This window comes from Fundulus heteroclitus, chromosome 23 (assembly GCF_011125445.2).
Source record: "Fundulus heteroclitus isolate FHET01 chromosome 23, MU-UCD_Fhet_4.1, whole genome shotgun sequence".
Taxonomy (NCBI): Eukaryota; Metazoa; Chordata; class Actinopteri; order Cyprinodontiformes; family Fundulidae; genus Fundulus; species Fundulus heteroclitus.
In genome coordinates this window covers 4,603,330-4,622,345 of record NC_046383.1, presented here as the reverse complement: position 1 = coordinate 4,622,345, position 19,016 = coordinate 4,603,330, and the positions used below count along the sequence as shown (strand labels likewise).

Here is a 19,016-nt window from a genome sequence, read left to right as displayed (position 1 = left end):
AAGGAAGGAATTTTGTGTAAAATCTGAGACAAATGTAAGAAAGGCACTTGTAAAAAATGTATTACTATAAGATCAGGCCAAAGTATAAGTCAACAAAAATGTCTTTGTTTTTGTTGGTTCCAAAAATAGTTTAAAATGACAAATTTGGCCACTACAAATTTGTTGATATAACACTAATACACTCTGATGACCTATAAAACAATAGCAAAAGTTTACATTTCAAAAGCAGCTTTCAAAGTTGCAAATTCTGTCTAACGCCAAACTGTTGCCACTATGATGCTGTATTGTTTCCGTACTCTATTAAATGTTAAATTGCTGGTACAAAAGTGCTTAACTAAAAGCTGAACTCCTTTACTTTATGGGAGGCATTTTAAGACAGCTTGGTGTTGTTGAAGAGAAACAAGAATGTACTTAGTTGATATTAGAGAAAAGGGATGTTTGTACATTTGAAAGCCCATTTTAAAGGGACTGATGGACTTTTATGTTTTTTTTTTTGTTTGTTTTTTTGCTGACTGTTTGAAGACCAGTTTGAGCTCTTGTATTTATAATTCCTCTGTTTGAATAAAAGTCAGACCTGAATGCTCTGATCAGTCAATTACACTGCATTATATATACAGATACTTTGATGAAATTATTATTTATGTTCTCTTTGTTTGGTATCAACACTGTGATTCTATGTATTTCATTCAGATTGCTTCACTTCTTTTTACATGATCTGTGTGTCCATTAAATAAACAATGTTGTCTTACTATAAAGGGGCCTTCCTAAAGACTTTTTTTCTTTCGTAATTTACATATTGTTGTGCATGCAGATGTGTTTGCATTGGTGCCTCACTGGATCAAAAAGAAGGTTTTTTGGTTTTCTGCTGGATGCTTTCTGTCTGGAGTTTGTTCTCCGTGAGCACCAGTGGGTTCTCTACCTTTCGTCCCCCAGAAACCTGGAATGTTAGGCATGTTTAAATGTGTGGCTGGTCCAGGATGTACCCTGCGCTTTCCCTGTTCATGGTGAATACAGTGTGAACACTGAGGATGAGGGAGGAAGCTTGTTTTACTCCCTGAAATGTAGCAGCAAATATTACCCAGGTCCAAGAAGGAGGACTTTTCTGCTGCTTATTGGTGCATAAAAATGTTACACACTAACACAAACATATGCTAAATATATCTCTGGTTCTCCACTTTTCGTCCCACTGTTTAACATTGCTTCCTTGGATCACGTTGTCAGTTTACTTTAGCAATTTAAAGTCGCTTCTTATTACTTGTAAATATGAATCATAAAGCTCTACTGCAGTCTGTGCTTAATATTTCTGCATGTATGTTGTTGTTGTTTTTTTAAACTCAGTCAGTCTGCTTTTTAAAAGATAGATTCAGGGCTAGTTTTGCTTTCTGCATGCAGGTGGACAACTCTAACTCAAATTTAAAAAATACTCTCATTACTCTGATACCTCTAAATAAAATGCAGTTAAACCAAACCCTAACCACCTGGGTGTAACTTAAAGGAGGAATAAGTAATAGTGACACCTAGTGTTCCAAGCCGGAACAACACATGCATGATGGACAGCCTATGCTGTTTCCTCAACAGTCTGTTGCTGTTGTGAATCCCCGCTGAGCTGCTATTTTCACAGGATAGGTAAATTATTTTGTATTCTGTTCTATTTCTGGTCCGTTTCTCTTACTGGCTTCCAGGCTGCTGCTCTTTTTCTGACGCAAAATACCAAATGCTGCCCTCTGCTTTGGGAACTAAATATGACTGTCTGACTCAGGAACCAGGAAGTAAACAAAGCCTATACACCGCGTTCCAGACCATACCTCTAATTTTGAAAGGAGAAAAACTTGGTTGTTGATGGAGAGGACCGAATCGATTGAATAGGAAATGTTGCTTCCATCCCGGCTGATAAATGAGAATGCTTTTTGGTTACTTTTACAGCAAGCTTCTTACTTATTGCTCCTTTCATCTCAGTATGAATCCAGCTGTTCAGTGAAGGCCTCAGAGGTTTGCTAGAGAACATTAGTGAACAAAGGGCATAATGAAGACCAAGAAACACAGCAGACAAGTCAGGGTGGAGGTTGTGGCCCTGGCTGTTTGTTTCGACTTTACTCGCATCTGTAAGCCATCCTTGACATGGCACCCCACCTAAAGGTTACATCCTAAACTCACAAGACTAGCAAGCAGAAGGTTGACCAGAGAAGGAACCAAGAGGATCTAGAGGAGCTGCAGATCAGCTCAGATAATCTGTTAATTTGACAGTTATTAGCTGTGCACTCCACAAATCTGACCTCAATGAAAGAGTGACAAGAAGAAACCATTAAAAGAAAGTCATACAAACTCCCAGTTAAGGTTTACCACCTCCCATAAAGGTCAAATAACACCAAAATATGCCAGACTGCATGGGCACATGAAAACTCACTGTATATTACCCTGGTCATGCCACATCTGCAGTGAGGCACTGTGGTGGCAGCATTGTGCAGAGGGGATGCTTTTTGTTCAGCAAAAACAGGAGAGCTAATCAGAGATGATGAGGCAATGGATTGACTTAAATATGGCAGAAAAAAAGGCTTGAGACTGGATAGGAGGCTTACCTTCCAGTAGGATAGCAACAGAGTACTGACAGTCAGAGCTACATTGCAGTGGTTTAAACCAAAGCAAATTAATGTGTTAGAATGGCCTAGTCAAAGTCCAGACCTTAATCCAACTGTATGCCGAGATATTTGATGTTCACAGATGATGTCCATCTAATGTGACTGATCATGAGCTGCAATGTGAAATAGAAATTAGCACAATTTTCAGTCTCTAGAAGTGCAAAGCTGGTAGGGACAAGTCCTTAAAGATGAGACGCTGTACTGTGCTGAATGATGGTTCTACAAAGAAAATTATAGATAAGGCGCTAAATACATAAGGCAATAAAAAACTGAAGACCATGCATCCCTTTACTTTCACTCATGGAAAAAAAAACATTAATGGAAAACAGTGAATATCTTATCCTGAAACGTGACCAAATATCTTTAAATATTAATGCAGACCTTCCACATGTTAAAGTTTTAAGAACAAATTTGGGTTTTGAAACAAAAAACATGACCCTGACCAATATAACAAAAACTGACCAACATTATTAACACACTACTGGTTTTAGTTTATTTATTTACAGTCACAGAAAACATATTACCAGTGATGTTCACGATACATGAAAAATGTGAAGATAAGTTTACATTCATGAGGAAATATACACCAAAACAAGAAAACATTAAGGACAGAAAGAGTAGTACCCAGAGCGGAGCCCAGAGTAAAAACTCATGAATGCGTTAATTGAAACATTATAATACACCGCAACATGCATCAAGTAAAATAACATCATATTTCACAGGTTCGATCAAAATGCCGCCACCTGTGGCAGCTGGTAACTGTGTGTGCCGCTGGACTGTAAGCAAGCTGTGAAATCATTGTTATCCTGCACATTCAGCATTACAGCCGTCAACTAACAGAGAACATGCTAGTTCGCTATTTCAGCATTAAAGTGGCACTGTCTGCTCCCTTTGGATAAAGAGAGACTTTTATCGACATCCAGAGTCCCTCAGAAATGAGAAGGAAAAATGTTTTCCATCACGTATCACTGTTCATCATCCACCGTCAGCTCCTGCAGCTGCTCCTGGACAGCCTCCACTTCCTCTGCCTGGGCCTCATGTGTCTCCTCTGACTTTTCTTCTTGTTGCTCTGTTTCCTGGTTTGACTCGTCTTCCTCCGTTTTTGCCTCCTCGCGGCCGCTCTCGAGGTTCTCCGAGCTCTCAAAGCAGCCCGAGTCCCTTGGCTCCTTGGAGTTTTCAGCTGATCCCTCCTCCTCTTCCTCCTCCTCCTCTGGCCCAGACTCGTCTTCAGCTAAAAGACGGGAAATCGGTCGTGTTACATTAAAAAGAAATCATCATACATGAGAGAGATGCTACCATTTGTCATGTTTACATCCAGCACTTCCTGTATGTATTGTTTCAAAGTATTAGCTGATAGTTTTATGTAAAAAAACAACAAAAAAAGGTTTAAACATGAACAGGTTGTGCGAGATGGCATGTTACTGACAGGATTAAGCAGGTTTAGCAAATGCATGAATGGATCCAGCTAATATTGAAATAAACTACCTATGAGATTGGAAAATACATACATACATACATTGACTATGTAGGTTTGATGGACAGCTGTAGGCGAAAAGATATCTAATTATTTATTTTTTTGGTCAGTGCCTGTTTTTAACTATAAGTCCCTTTTATTGTTTTAGATTACACGATCTCCTCCTCCTCCTCAGTTAAAACATAGCTGTGATTTGAAATCCTAGAAAAGAAAAAACAAGCAATGTTGGAGTTTAGTGACATTTGGTTGATTACATCTAAATTTAAAACGAAAATGAAAACAAATAACTAAATCATGGTGAACACGAATATAACATTTGTACTGAAATTTACCACTGGACAAAAAAATAAATAAATAAAAAAACTACAACAGTGTGATTGCAGCATCTGTATTGATTTGAGATTGTTTAACACACAGAAAATAGATTTATTTGGGGCCCTTTCAGGCGCAAAAGCTCATCTATCATTCGCCGTTTAAACTCTATGTTCAAACATTGATGAGTCACACTGCACATCTCACATAACCAATATCATGGAAGTTTGGTTGTTTGTGCCTTGAAAAGGGTGGAGCACAGAGAGTTTACCTATTTCTATAACATTTAAGTACACTGCAAAAACGGAACTAGAAATAAGTAAAATATTCTTTAAAATGAATGTATTTGTCCTTGATTTGAGCAGGTAAATAAGATGATTTGCCAATGGAATGAGATTTTTTCACTTAAAATAGGAACAATTCATCTCCATCATCTTATTTTAAGTGCAGGATGTCTAATTATCTTATTTTAGGGCTCAAAATACTCATTCCGTTGGCAGATACTCTTAGTTACCTGCTCAAATCAAGGATTAAAACGATAACTTTAAGAACATTTTACTTATAGTCTGACTTTACTGCTTTACATAACATTCTAAATTAAGTTTAGCTAATAACTCTGTTAGTGGTAGTACCTTAAGCAGTAGCTAAATTTTCTTTGGGTCAGCAATTGTTAAGCTGAGTTTTTAACTAACAACTAAATCCTTTTTTTTTTGGTCTTTTTCTTCACTGAATCTGAGACTATTGGGTTGGTTTACTAGAACTCAACTGTACACACAGTAGATTGGAGCAGTTTTTTTTTTCCTGCGCAGGTCTCTGCTGTAATTTTATACATTTCTTGTGTGAAATGTCACCGCATCGAAATTAAACGGAATTCAATCTGAGAGGATTAGCTGCATCGGCAATTCGCTCTGACTGAGCCATTCTCTTCATAATATAAAAGTTTAAATATGTATTTACAGTTCATGCTCTAAGCAGCAGCTGTAGAGCAACATTAATTGGAAGCTTAGTGGGTTTTTAACGTGTTTTTAGACCTACAGTCTCTGAGCAGGTCGGTTGCGTTCAGGATCTTGGTGCGGTGGTCCGGGTTGGTGATGTTCAGCTCGTTCAGGTGAGACTCCTTCAGCCCTGTGAAGTCCTCCAGGCTCTGGAAGCCATGCATGGACAACAAGGGGCTCAGCTCCTGAAACGTAAAGAAAATTAAACTCTTAGCAGATGGCGATTACTGCGTGGACGGAAATCAGCGAGGCGATAACGCCCGGTCCCGTTCGTCTTACCGCCAGGCCGATGCTGTCCAGGACTTCCTCCAAGGTTTTGGGCTTGGATTTGGATCGGTTGGCCTTGCTGTGGCAGCGTTTCCTTCGTGTTGGGGGGGTCTCATCAGGAAGGAGGTTGACATAAATGAACTTGAATGAACCCACTTTGGTGTTGAGCTTTCCTGTCCAGGTTCCCACAGGAGGCTTGTCGATGATGTAAATAATGTCGCCTTTCTGTGAAAAAAAAAGAGACAAATCAAGGGGTTTGTTAGCATGTTATGTGAAGCCCTCATTAGAACTCTCTCCCCCCCCCATGTTCTTTTCTTTAAAGCACAGGTGTCAAACTCAAGGCCCGCGAGCCGAATACGGCCCGTCAAGGTAAATAATCCGGCCCTCAAGAGCCAAAAAAAAAGGCATCATGTCATAAAGTAGAGGCATATATCCTTTTAAAGTGTATAAAGTGGCTAAATCTGTGCCTCCTGTAAGTGTAACTCACCCCAATATCAACTTTTTTTGCAGATAAACTGTATAAACTGGGCCTAAGGTTGCTACTTTTATGTTACTGTGCATTTTTTATACTTCTATGTGAACTGGAATGAAATTATGAAATGAAAAGTATCGTCTCTACACGTGCAACCGGCCCTTTTAATGACTTCATGACGCCAAAGTGGCCCCATGTAGAAATGAGTTTGACACCCCTGCTTTAAAGGAACCAGAGTGTGTTTCAACATGCAGAAAGGGTCTTGCAGACTCTCTTCGCAGAATAATAATCAGACTGAGCCGTCTTCTCGTGGAGCTAACAAGCTCCCAGGAGGACGCCGCAACAAGAAGGCAGACGCAGCTGAAGGCCAGACATCAGACAACAATGAAGACCTTGTCCCAGACTCACTTGGAGCTTCAGCGACTCCACGTCGTAGGGGCTGGGGGTGAAGTCGGTGTGGACCACCGCGCGGCCGCAGAAAGGCCCGTTGTAAGAGCTGTCCTCCAGCCTCATGCTGTCCCGCTGGGAGTACCCGCTGTCCAAGCTCTGCCTGTCGCTGCCTGAGGAGGACAGACGCCAAGCCGGGTTAGGTTTGGTCACAGAGTCCATAAATACAAATACAGATTTTTACAATTACTGAATGTGAAAAGCCACATTTTCCCCTCGCTGTCTGACGCTGAATCAGTTTTGTTGGTTCTTGTTTTAGGCCAGTTAGAATGGGCAAATTCATTTGTGTTTATTAAATGGCGGAATAATGAAATGGAGATTGCATTTGAAGATTTTAAAATTTTTCTTCAAAGCCTGAAGTGTTTGATTACTATGCCTTTAACAGTGTGCCAACATAGCAATCTGAGGAAGAAAAGCGTCAACCTCCACAGGTTTCATTAATCTTTTGATACAATTCAAAGATGCCTCAAGCTGTCGGCATTTAAAAACCAACAAAAATAGCCAGATTGCATTCGGCCAGTGGACGGGGACTTTCATTTTAGAGACATGTCTGATGAAACTACAACTGAAGTGCTGGGCCACAATAGTCATTGTTACATTTGGAGGGAAAAATGCGAAAAGCATGAACACCCGAGATCACCAATCCCAGCTGTGAAGTACGGGGATGGCAGCATCATGTTATGGGGGTGTTTTACTGCAGGAGGGACTGGTAAACATAAAAAGTTAGCTGGCAAAATTAAATAAGAACATTATGCAGAAATGTGGAAACAGCATCTTCAGATATCAGCCAGGAACTTCATGCTTGAGCTGAATAGGGGCCTTCGAATGAAGAATGGCCCTAGGTGACTTACAACGTGTTTTAAGAAAAATAAAGTCTATGTTTTGGAGTGGCAATCACACAGCCCTGATCTCTGACCCTTAGAAAATGTGTTGGTGGAGCTCAGACTCAGCTACAGCAGTTCTGTCAGGAGGGTTGGCCCAAAATTTCAGCAGACTATTGTGAGATGTTTGTGGATGGAAACCCGAACATTTGACTTTGGTCTTACAGTTTAAAGGTGATTCTACCTTTATCCTGTATGTAAAAATTGATCTCTCATTATTTTAAACATGTTGGTAATCCTAAATGACCTAAAGCAGGAAAAGTATTTTTCTTTTTACTTAAAGTCACATTTTCCCCCAAAATCATGGTAAATTCAATTATTTCTAAGCCCACACTGCATCTTAAAAGCTGTGAAAAGTTGCCAAGACATGAAATGTGTGAAATATCACATTTAATGGCCTATTTTCTTTGGACCTTATTAGTGCGCGATGTTTGTTTGCCTCTGGTTCTTCTGTCACGGTTTTTAAAGTTCACAGACTTACTGGCGGACAGCTGGCGGCTCACTGGGCTGGGAGTGGTGTCCTCTGAGCCCGTGGAGCACACAGACGTCCTCTGTCCCGCACTCAGATCTGGAAGGAAGTCTGATGAGACGGGGGACATCTCCTCCCCGCTCTCCGCCTGGACACATGAAATAAAAAGCAGCTAAAAACAATGGTTCACACACACACACTTATATTTAATAAACAGATGAGTTAAAAATATATAAACTAACCCTGTTTTTTTTTTCCTGAACAAGAACGTTTCAGACTAAGACATGAAAAACACATTCAGTTTGTTTAGCAACTTATTCTTGTTGTCTCACCTAACTAAATTATTGATCACATTTACCAATTTATTAATTCACTTTGTTATTTGAGTAATTGTTAACGATATGTCATAGCCTAACAGATAATTACATTCTCAACAAGTAATTAAGGTCCAGCTTAATTTCAGTGTTTTTGCCAGAAATCCCGTCAAGAGTCTTTAATACCATTACTGGCAGAGGAGAACCTTTGGTTATTTTGTTTTACTCTTTCAAAAATTCACCATTATCATATGTTTAAAGTATTTAGTTGTGAGTGAAAGCAATAGTAGTGTTATTTTTCCATAAGCAAATATACTTTTCAATCGCATATGTCCTTATTATATTGTTCAAGCTTCCTTTTTTATGTGTGCTTTGAACAAAGTTACAAATATATGCAACTGTTGTCATGCTCATTTTAAATCCTGTGGTCTGCTTTAATAAAGATAGATTTTTGATCAGTATATGAAAATAGACATCTTTCTTTAGCTTTTGACTTACTTTAATGACATGTTCTCTGACTTTTCCCACTTTTAAAAGAGCAAATGGGTTGCAAAATAAATGTTCCCTAGTAAATCTGATCAGATGAAAAAAAACAAAACTGTAAATATGTAACATTTAGTGTAAAGGAATTGTTATTAATTGTGACACCAGTGTTAAAAACAGGTAGCTTTTGAATCATGATCTAATCAAAAGTTGCTTTTTGACCCTAAATTTGATCAGCGTAAGAATATGCTACTGGGATAAAAGATTAACTGAATTTAAGGCTTTTTATGGCTGGAGGGTAGATAATGTTTGTAGAAGCCGCACATAATTGTTATTTTCTCTCAAAGGTAGAGTAAAACAGAAATGAAATTATATATAAAAAAAGATTTTATTAAATAAAATTGTGATGAATCTAAAATTGGAGGCCATGCTTTAAACACATGTTCTGCACTGTTAGATGATCTATGAAAAATATTTCTTAGTTACAATTAGATAATCAAATGTAAGCTCAGATTGGTGAATTGATTAGCTGTTAATGGCTTTCTATGTTTTATTTGGCAGTTGAATGACAAAAACTAACCTTATGCGCTCAATTTCCAAAAAAAATAATAAAAATAAAAATAAAAAGGCAGTGTACATTTTATCCACAAGAGGGCGACAAATAGCCCATAATTACCAGCTGGAAGTGTTAAATACAGTACAACGGGATGAGGAACAGCAATTTGTGTCTCGTTTAGGACTACTTCTTTATATTTTATAGTTATTTTATGTGTTGCATGGGTGCCATGTTTACCCCCTCCTCAGCCAGGGCCTTCTGCACCATCTTGGATGTTTTCCGGGTCATTGTACGGGAGATAACGTTGCGCCATTTCTTCCCCAATTTGCTGCCACTTTTCACCGCTTCTTCTGCTGCGTCTGGGTCTGCCGCCTGATAAGGGAGAGAAAACCACCAGAGCTCTGTCAACACCTATAAGACTGTGGGAGGACGGATCATAAAATGCATTAAAAATAAATAAATAAATAAGTGAGCGATCCTGTTCTAATGCGACAAAGACACAGTTATCATCATGACTCAACGCTCACACTAAAAAGGGTTTAATTCTCACATCCTAGAAACACAGCAGGCTTGTGGTCATTGGGTTTGAACACCCACAGAGTCACATGGCAACACCTGCAGCCAGGCGCTTCAAAGCAACTCAGGTTCTCACAGTTTCTACAATGCAACCAGTCAATAGCGTTGATGACATGCACACACAAACAACATATATAAATGGCAGCAGGCGCAGTCATGCATGCACACACAAGGAGTGTGCAATAGCTAAGAAATGCAGAATCTTATTTCATTTCGTTGGTGACCCTTAGATAACTGGGGCCCTGGGCAAGCCCCTCCTTCTAAGCCCCCCCCCCCCCCCCCAATCAGTTTTAAAGAATCAGATTTTAATGTGTTACATTTTTAAGCCCAATTTTCTGAGGATCACACCTGTCTCAGTCTCAGCCAGTCCTAATGTCAAAAAAGGCTCCAGGTTAATTAGCCTTTTTAACAAACTAAAGCAGCTCACTCTCATACACAGGTGTTTCCTTTTCATCCCTTCCTACTTTCCATTTGTACCTGTTAATGTTAGCATCTCCAGGTGTTTAATTATTCCATGTTGGGTACCTGGGGATCCTGCATTTTTCATTTATGTTTTCCCACCTTATCTTTAGTCTTTTAATTTCAGTATTCTGTCACAGTCAGTTTCTGTTGTTTATCATTTAGGGTTAGACTCCTGAGGACCCCCACAGTTCTTTTAGGTTTGCACCTTTTAGCATTATTACCAGTAAAGCCTTATCATTAGTTTAGCTCTCTGTTCAGTATTTATGTTAGTAGTTTATTTTTGTAGCTGTTAGATTCGGTTCCTATTTTATTTAGCTTCTGGTTAGAACAATTTTAGTAGTTCTGTTAGATCGTTATTTTCTGCCTGCCTGTCTTTAGTTCAGTTTGGTTATTCCCTCATGTCTGGCCATTCTTCATATTTCCTGTTAGATTCAGTTCTTCCTCTACCCCTGCCAGTTCGTTGTCTTCCTCTCCTTCTGCTTATTTGCCTTTACTCACCTGTGTGATTTACTCCACCTACTGTTCCCTTCGTCTCCTTCCCTATTCTGTCAGTTTAGCCGTACCGGAGGCGTATTTCACAAAACCAAGATGGCGGATTAAACTGGGATTTCCCAGATATCCTGGCTGAATTAAGCCTGGACTCTTTCTTTTCCAAAAGCAGTAACACATGAGTTACCATGCCAATTTATTCTGTGCAGCTAGCCTGCTCCAGGCCAAGCTATCAGCCAAGTTTAGTTAATCCTGGTGCCTTATCTGTTCAGTCATTGGTCACACTGATCAGAAACCAATGAGAATATTATGTTGTTTGATATATTTTTTATCATTTCATTTCATTGCTCATTGCTTGTTTTAGAGTCTGTGTTTGTGTTTTAAATGCAAACAATATTTGTATTCATAATTAATGCCACTATTAAAATCTGGTATGAGGTGAACATTGCTTTGCAAAGGCTGTCTGCTGAAAAACGTTCATTCCTTTATACTGTTTTATGGCTTCAGGAATTATGAAATGGCAAAACAGCGCCCAAAACAGTCAGAATTGGACAGATCAGAGAAAATGGTTTAACTTTTTTTTTTGCAATTAAAGTAGCTCCAAATAAATGTGTTTTCTTTTATAATAGCAGCAGCATTTCCTTTCTTGGGTCTGATGGGCTTCAGTTCCTCATAAGTCTTTGGTTTAAAGATTGGCGCAGACAACTCATCCATTGTAGCATCAGGGATCGACCTCATGGTCTTTTGTCGACAGTTGGGGACGCGCATTTAGCTGGATTTCTTACACCTGGCTTGACCTAGTCGCATTACCTGAGCCTGGATTGGGCATTGTGAAACTGATAAAGCCGAGACGCATTGATCACGCTAGTTCAAGCCTTTAACTCTGACGGTCACTGTGCGACAGAAACGGTCATTGATGATGCGAGTCAAATCTGGACATAGATTCCGAAAATTAACTACAAAGTGTGTGCTCTCTTCTCTTCGGACATTTTCATTGATTTCTGTGAGGGAGCTGGGCTTCTATGTCATGTCACACAACAGATTGTGGGATTCCTTAAGGGTTCTTAGTGCCAGTAAGGGACATTGCGATGTCCCCAGGCAAAACTAGCCGCAGGAGGGAGCACTATTGACTTCACTATTCGGAAAGCACTTGTCATGGCGACCACTGACGCACTTCCGCTTTGGCTAAAGAGTCCTTGCTCTATAAGGGACTGAGCCTCTGTTCTGCTCTCTTTTTGTGTTGTGTTACTACATCTTGTTTTCCCTCACCTGCCTGTAAGCCTTGCTTTTTCATGATTCATTAAATTATCCTCATTGATCAGGCTTCTCTAGAACTCTTTCCTGCACCCCGATCCACAAACCACTACCAAAACCTGACGGCAAACAAACGTTTCAAACGTGCCCCCGTGTGCTTTAAACATTGGGTATCAGTTTATATCCCTACACTAGGTTTAGTAGTTGAGTATTTTAAGAAATTATGCAAATCAGTTGCAATAAACATGCTTGGATCTCAGATAATTTCATTTAATTGTACATTGTTTTCTGAAAGTTTGTATTACTCCCTATTTCCACTTATTTTTACTCTGAACCAATCAATTATTTGTATGACGGATGATGATTATGATGTCTACTCAAAGAAAAATAACTCCTTGCTACATTTAGGCATTGGTAGATACTATTTAATTTGAGCACATGTATCTGCATATAAATAATCACTTTAAAAAGCTGGTTGTCAATGAGAGTGTAAAGTGCCCCACTGCTGATTATGAAACATTATATAGTAGAAAATTCAATTTAATACTTAAAAGTCAGGTTCAAAAGGACCTAAAACCAAAAAATGTTTCACAGACAGATTAAGTATAAATCTCAAATTGGGTTATAAAGAATATCTGTTTGGTTTTGAGTAATCCAGTTCAGGTTTGGTCTAATTCTACAACATTTTGAACTTGAAATGACCAAATTCAGTCCAGATTCCTCTAAAATTGCTAATTTGCCCCCTCAGTTTTTGCCTCGTTAGAAGCTTCCAATTAGATACAAACTTCAGCTTTATTAGCTAGCTTCCATCCACAGTCTTACTTTTTTCAGTGTTTACACTGTAAACCGCAAATGGGCCAGCGCTGCCCACTCCTCTATTACATGTACATGTAGACAAATGATACAAAACTCAGGGGGCAAATTATCTGCTTTTTCTCCAAGTACTTATGCAGATGGCATCCGTTCATACATTTATCATGTCATACTCAGACCTTTGCCGTTTGCAATGAAAATTAAACTAATATGCAACCTTAAGAGAATTGGTAATAAAATGGCTTGTTTCCAGGAGTTGGCAGGAGGAGAGGAAATGGCAACGCTTCAGTATGAGGTGAGGTAGAAATTGGGGCATATTGACCATGACCTGGCGGCGCCGACCCCGTAAAGGATGACACCCCAGGTGTTGAGCTACATCGCTCGTGTAGAAAACCAACACTCTTTGCTATTGGTAGAGCTGTGCGTGCAGCAGACACTTTCAGTTAGTCATATCTCGTTATTTTAAGCGTTATAATTAACATTATTTTCACCATTTTTATTGTTGTTTCCCTGGTTACCCCCTATTTACCCTTCTCCGTCCTTCTCATCTCTCTGTCTCTGTCTGTCTTTTTTTTTTTTTAAGATTTTGGAGGTACTTGTGACCTTAATGTTGTATTAGATAGGAAATCAGCAGAAAGACAAGGAGGGGAAATCATGCAGCAAAAGCCTTGAGGTTGGGTATAAAACACCAGAAGCCATGATTAGGGACTAATGGCCGCTGTATTCAGGATGCCAGCTCTTCCTCTGCTCCACGTAATCGTCACGGCATGTCTAATTTACTGCCTGAACCAGATACAGCCCGTAGTGCCTTTAATTCAATTAAGTCCATTATGCAAAAAGGAAGAGTATCTATTTTTCACCATTTTGAAGAGTAAGTTGGACCTGACACTGCAAGGCAACCAGACCCACCAAGCTCCCTGGACAGGGCACAAACCGAGTGGTTTTGAACTGTGCTTGATTGAATTCTTCGGTGAAGAGATTCACATGTTTACTTGCTGGGTTAAGATAAGCTGCCGCAGAGACAGAGAATGTATAAAAGGCAAATTCTCACACAGATTTCATGCCTGAGTTAAATGGTCGGATTAAAAACTGATAAGGCTGAATCTTAAATGCAGAATAATCTCCAGGGAGAGGCCTATCAGACTCCTGGGTTAATGCTTTCTGCTTCTGCTCGGCGTGTCTGATGCAAAGGCTCTCTGCTTGACTAGCTGTCACCAGAGGACATCCTGTCTGCTGGCTGCCGTCTTCTGCACCGCGCTGCTTCTCCTTCTTACTTCCTCTTCGTTTCTGTACTTCTGCACTCCTTCACCCTCCAACTTCTACTCACTGCCGAGAAGTGATTAACCCGTCGTGTGAGCTTTACAAATGTGGAGCAGCTGTTTTTTTTTTTTTTTTTTAAAAAAAGGAAGCTCAAATAGGGCATTTTTTTTTTGTAACAGCCACAACTGACAGTAGGGGGGCTCTTTCTGGGATGCAGATTGATTTTTAAAGGGAAATTTAAAGAAAAATGAGGAACACTACACGTATAGGAAGAACTATTCGGGAACTTAGTAAAAACAAAAGGTAAAAGCAGCTACTTCTACTTTGGTTTCACGCTAGTTTTGGGTGTATGAGAGGAACAACTCACATGCTCATCTAAGGTGAACTCCTTATCTGGCGCACAGGGGGAGGTGGGTTTGTGCTTCATGAAATCCTTGAAGCTGCTGGACCTCTGCAAGGTGAGCTGCAAAACACGAAAAGGCAAATGAAGAAAAAAGCACAAAAAAAAGCAGGCGAAAAAGACAAAACAGAGGCAGAAACACACACAAAGCACCATTTAACAGACCGTTGCTGCATGATGGCTGTTGAGGGGAGTTTCTTTGTTGCAGCGCTGATAACATTAAACTGTGCACTTATCTCGTACGAGGTGTCAACACAATGAATCTGCAAATAGATTTCTTATAATGAAAACATCTTTTTTTTTTATTCTTGCACGCACAGAATTTCTGCAAGCTGCAAATCTACCTGTGACTTATGTCTACGTAAAATTAGCAGAGACAGGAAGCCAGGGGGGCTGATTCACAGAGGATCCTGAAATAAACTGCTTTACTCATAAGACCTAACTTTAAACACACTAAACAAACACATGGTGACTAAATACTTTGCAAAGGCACTGATACCCTTAAAACCTCTGCACATGTTAAAACACAAACTCTATCTTACCAGGATTTTTCCTGATTGACAGACAGAAAGCTCCATACAGTATTAGTCAAGAAGAAGGAGATGATACACAATTTTCAGATTATTATCCAACGTTATCTGAAATGGGGTGGGGTGGGGGTGCATTTGTAGTCAGTCCCCTGAGTCAGTTTTTCAACTTTGTAAATCACCTTTTGCCAAACATATTTTGCTTTCTGATCCACAAGATCAACCAAAATAGCTCAAGCTCTGTAGGACTTGATGGAAAACATGTGTGAACATCCATTTCTCTCCACAGATTCTTAATTGGATTGAAGTTTGGACTTTGGCTAGGGCATTCTCACATTGATATTTGATCAGCACCATTTCATTGCAGCTCTGGCTGTAAAGGCTGTCCAGGATTTAGTTCCTCCTGAACTAAAGTTTTTCATTCCTATAGCGTAACGCTGCCACCGCCATTCTTTACTGTGGCACTGCTTTGCTCAGGGTTAGTATTAAACATGTGGCCAAAATGTTCAATTTGGTCTTAAATCACCAGAGTATCTTCTTCCACATGTTTGCTGCACCCGTGCATATCTGGTGGCAAACTGCAAACATTACTTTTTATGGATTTCCTTCAATAGTGGCTTTCTTCTTTTTAGATTAATGCTTGAGCAGTCTGGTGTGTCCATGTTCACCGATGTTCTCTAACAAATCTTAGATCTGAAGATGTGATCAGTTTTTACTGTTGTTGACTTCTGAAGGCAAACAGTTCGGACTGTGTTTTTTTAATAGCTATCAGACAGATGAGTGTTTTTATAGCATAAGTCAGTCACTGCTCCTCATTTGGGTCTATCAGGATGTGGCTTTGTTGCAAAATGGCTCAAGCTCAGTAAAAAGCACCTGTTGCCCACAGCATAATGCTGCCAACACCATGTTTGAGGCTGGTGATTCAGAGTTTTAGACTATACATAGCATTCTGCATATAACCTGACAAGTTCAGTTTAGAAATTGTGCTTTATTTAGGAGTATTAGAGCAAAGGGAGCTGAACACATGTGTGTGGCTTACTTTTTGGAATTGCATTTGTAAAAAGTTTACAGACATGAAACAGTGCTTTACTACCATGGTTTCATCTCACTGAATAAAGACACAACAGACTGCGAAACAAGGGGAAAAAAGTTAAACATGGTGATAACAGAGAACATGTGGCTGAACACCTGAGTGGAAACACAGTCATGCTCCACTAACTCCTGAACTTGGAAAGACTTTTCTTGGAATTTTTTTTTTTTTTATAACCCACAAGCAGAAGTCGTCTGAACAGACTGGTGAACAACTGGCATGCTGGAGAGGACAGGAAGAGGTCTCATCAGATCAAGCCTGGGTTTTTTTTTATCTTCTTCCCCATACAGATTTTCTAGAGGGAATAGATTATTTAGAAATTTCTGTGCTTCGATATCAGTCTATCATTGACAACTTTCCAGTAAAACTGGCATTTATGTTCTTTGGGGTGTTGCTGGCTGCAAACTAAAAGGCCATCAGAAAACATTGGCTCCAGAAAAATGGTCCCACTTCAGATGCTTTTGTTGATATGGTAAAACGATTGCCTGTACGAGAGCAAGCGTCTTATTCAATTCAACTTCAAAAAGATCTGGGAGATAAACAATGGCAGAAACGGCATGCTTATTCGGCTAATGAGTGAGACTATTCAGGACGCTTTGTGTGACATCCAGTCTCTTAGATGTAGAGATCACTCCTGGACTTTGAATTTGTGTTTTTGCTAAGTGCCCTACACTTGTTTTTTGTTCTGTAATAAAATATGAACGTTATTAAGTAATAAAGAGTTACAAAAAACCCTGTTTTACTTTGTGCTCCTTTATTGTAAACATCTTATTAACATATTGAAGTTTGTGGTTGAAATGCTATGAAAAGTTTAAGGGTCACAAGTTCTTTTGCAAGGTGCTATAAGTGATGAAAGGTACGGGACAACCTCAGGTTCCTGGTTGAATCTCTTCTAGGTATAATTTCCACCGTATGGTTATTATGTCAGAAAATAGGAAATACTGGTCTTCATACTTCCTCCTCATTGATGTTCGACATGTTAAGCATTTTTTTTGTATAAAAAAATAATCTCTTCTTGAACAAAACAGCAGCGATTTTCAATCCTTTGCAAAATTTTCCACTTGCACAGTTTCTTCTAGCTGTGGCGGAAATTCTTTGTCTAGTTTTCCGGCGAACAGTGTCGCAGCGCAAAATCTTATCGCGGCTCATCCTTCTGTCTGTCTGAAACCACAGGAAATGGGCAAAGCTTAAGCAACTGCTGCCAGCCAATCATTGCAGACGTGCGCTCTGGGCCTGCAGAGTTAAAGACCTGAAGAGGTAAAACCACCGAAGAAGTCAGTCAAACCCAGTGACCTTTAACGTCTCGGCTTTAGCTGCAGCGTAGTCACATAAACTGAGTGTCTCTGAAAAAGGAAGCCACGGTGATGAGCTTCTCCATCCCTGGTGACTCCCTGCAGTAACCGAGTGTATGAAAATGTTTTCCGAGAACAAAACTGATGTGATGTGTAGTGACAGGGCGTCAATCAGACCGCAGGAGCAGAGCTGAGGATGGAAAATAGGGCCACTGGTGTCGAGTGTGGGAGGCTTGCTGAGTTGGTGACAGCTGGAGACGGAGTCAGGAGAAGCCACACAGCTTTTTCTGACTCAATCTGCATCTGCGATGAATCACCAGGCCAGAATAGAGGAACTCACAAAGCATAAGCTGCCGCAGGTAGTTAGAAAATACAGAAAAATAACGCATTTCATACGAACTTAGAGGAGAGGTTTCAAAAGTTTAGCGTTTGTGGGTTTTTTTTTCAGGTTAACCGCAGAGCTCTGCAGTGAGTTGAGCAGACATCCTGTATTTAAAAGGCATGTAGACAAAGACGAATGAGTATGACAATGTTTCAGTATTTCACAACCAGAGTGTAAAAACCTAAAGCCCAATGTTGTGTCCGCCAACGACCCTTTCTTGCTACTTTCTCAAAGCAAAGTCAGAACCAGAAACTCACCTTCTTCTTCTGCGTCTGCTCCTTCTCCGAGGCGTTGGACGGCCTTCGCCTCAGCATCTTCTTCTTCTTCTTCCGCGGTGATCCGCTTTTTCTCGCCGGACAAGAGAAGCTGCAAGAAGGCTCAGGGTATCTGTCACTGCGCTGTGACAAGCCGGAGCGAGGTGAAGAGAAAGAGAAGAGGGCTGAGGTGCGCTACGCTGCAGAAGAGTGAAGTGCAGAAGTCAGGAAGTCACATGGGTGCGTTGAAACCAGAAAGGCAAACCCTGTTTCTGCTGCTCAGGACCGCAAAAGGGCTACTGGCTTGGTTACACGCATTACTCATGTTTGCATGCCGTGAGACTCCATTTAAAACTGAACTTACTCTCAACAGCTCGTTGATGCCATTATGAGTAGTTCTGAAAAGACTTCATCTCATCAGAGAAAGTTTTTAAAGTGTAAATTGCTCAAAGTCAATGTGTCCGGTCAGATAAAAGCTCCACGGCATTGCTTTGAAAGTGGTGTGTTTATTTCAGTAAAAAGTCCCACATAAATCATCTTCCCCGCCGGTTTGTTCCTACCATTCAGACCAAAGGACAGTTTCAGGTTTACAGTTTTACAGTCAGGATGTCGAAATGTATCCGCAGAGAGCACATGCAAAGTGTGGAAGTGAAAGACGTCCAAAGATTACGTATTTGGAAACTGCAACGGCCGTGCAGCTGCAAACCGCTGCGGCTGCAGAACACGGCTCCGCAGATCTCCCAGCCGGGCCAATCCCAGCGGGAAACGTTTGTGCATGGAGTAATTTATGAGATAAATTTGTTGCAAAGTCAGTCACAGGTTGAAATACCCAAAGCTTCCATAAGAGAGAGGCGTCCTTTGGCCCAAAAAAAAAAAAAACTCAAGTGACTCAGAGAATTGTGTGCGCCCTT

At 40.2% G+C, this 19,016-nt stretch overlaps 1 protein-coding gene across 1 annotated transcript; it reads right to left on the bottom strand.

Moving 5' to 3' along the window:
* Positions 1 to 3,106: 3,106 nt before the first annotated feature.
* Positions 3,107 to 18,327, bottom strand: sash3 (SAM and SH3 domain containing 3). The gene is made up of 8 exons (XM_012861846.3): positions 18,109 to 18,327; positions 14,528 to 14,623; positions 9,544 to 9,678; positions 7,966 to 8,101; positions 6,565 to 6,716; positions 5,697 to 5,909; positions 5,458 to 5,602; positions 3,107 to 3,867 (listed from the first exon to the last, which is right to left on the bottom strand). Exons 1-8 carry the CDS (start codon positions 18,163 to 18,165, stop codon positions 3,602 to 3,604), a joined length of 1,200 nt encoding a protein of 399 aa, XP_012717300.1. The 5' UTR covers positions 18,166 to 18,327; the 3' UTR covers positions 3,107 to 3,601.
* Between the last annotated feature and the right edge of the window lie 689 nt (positions 18,328 to 19,016).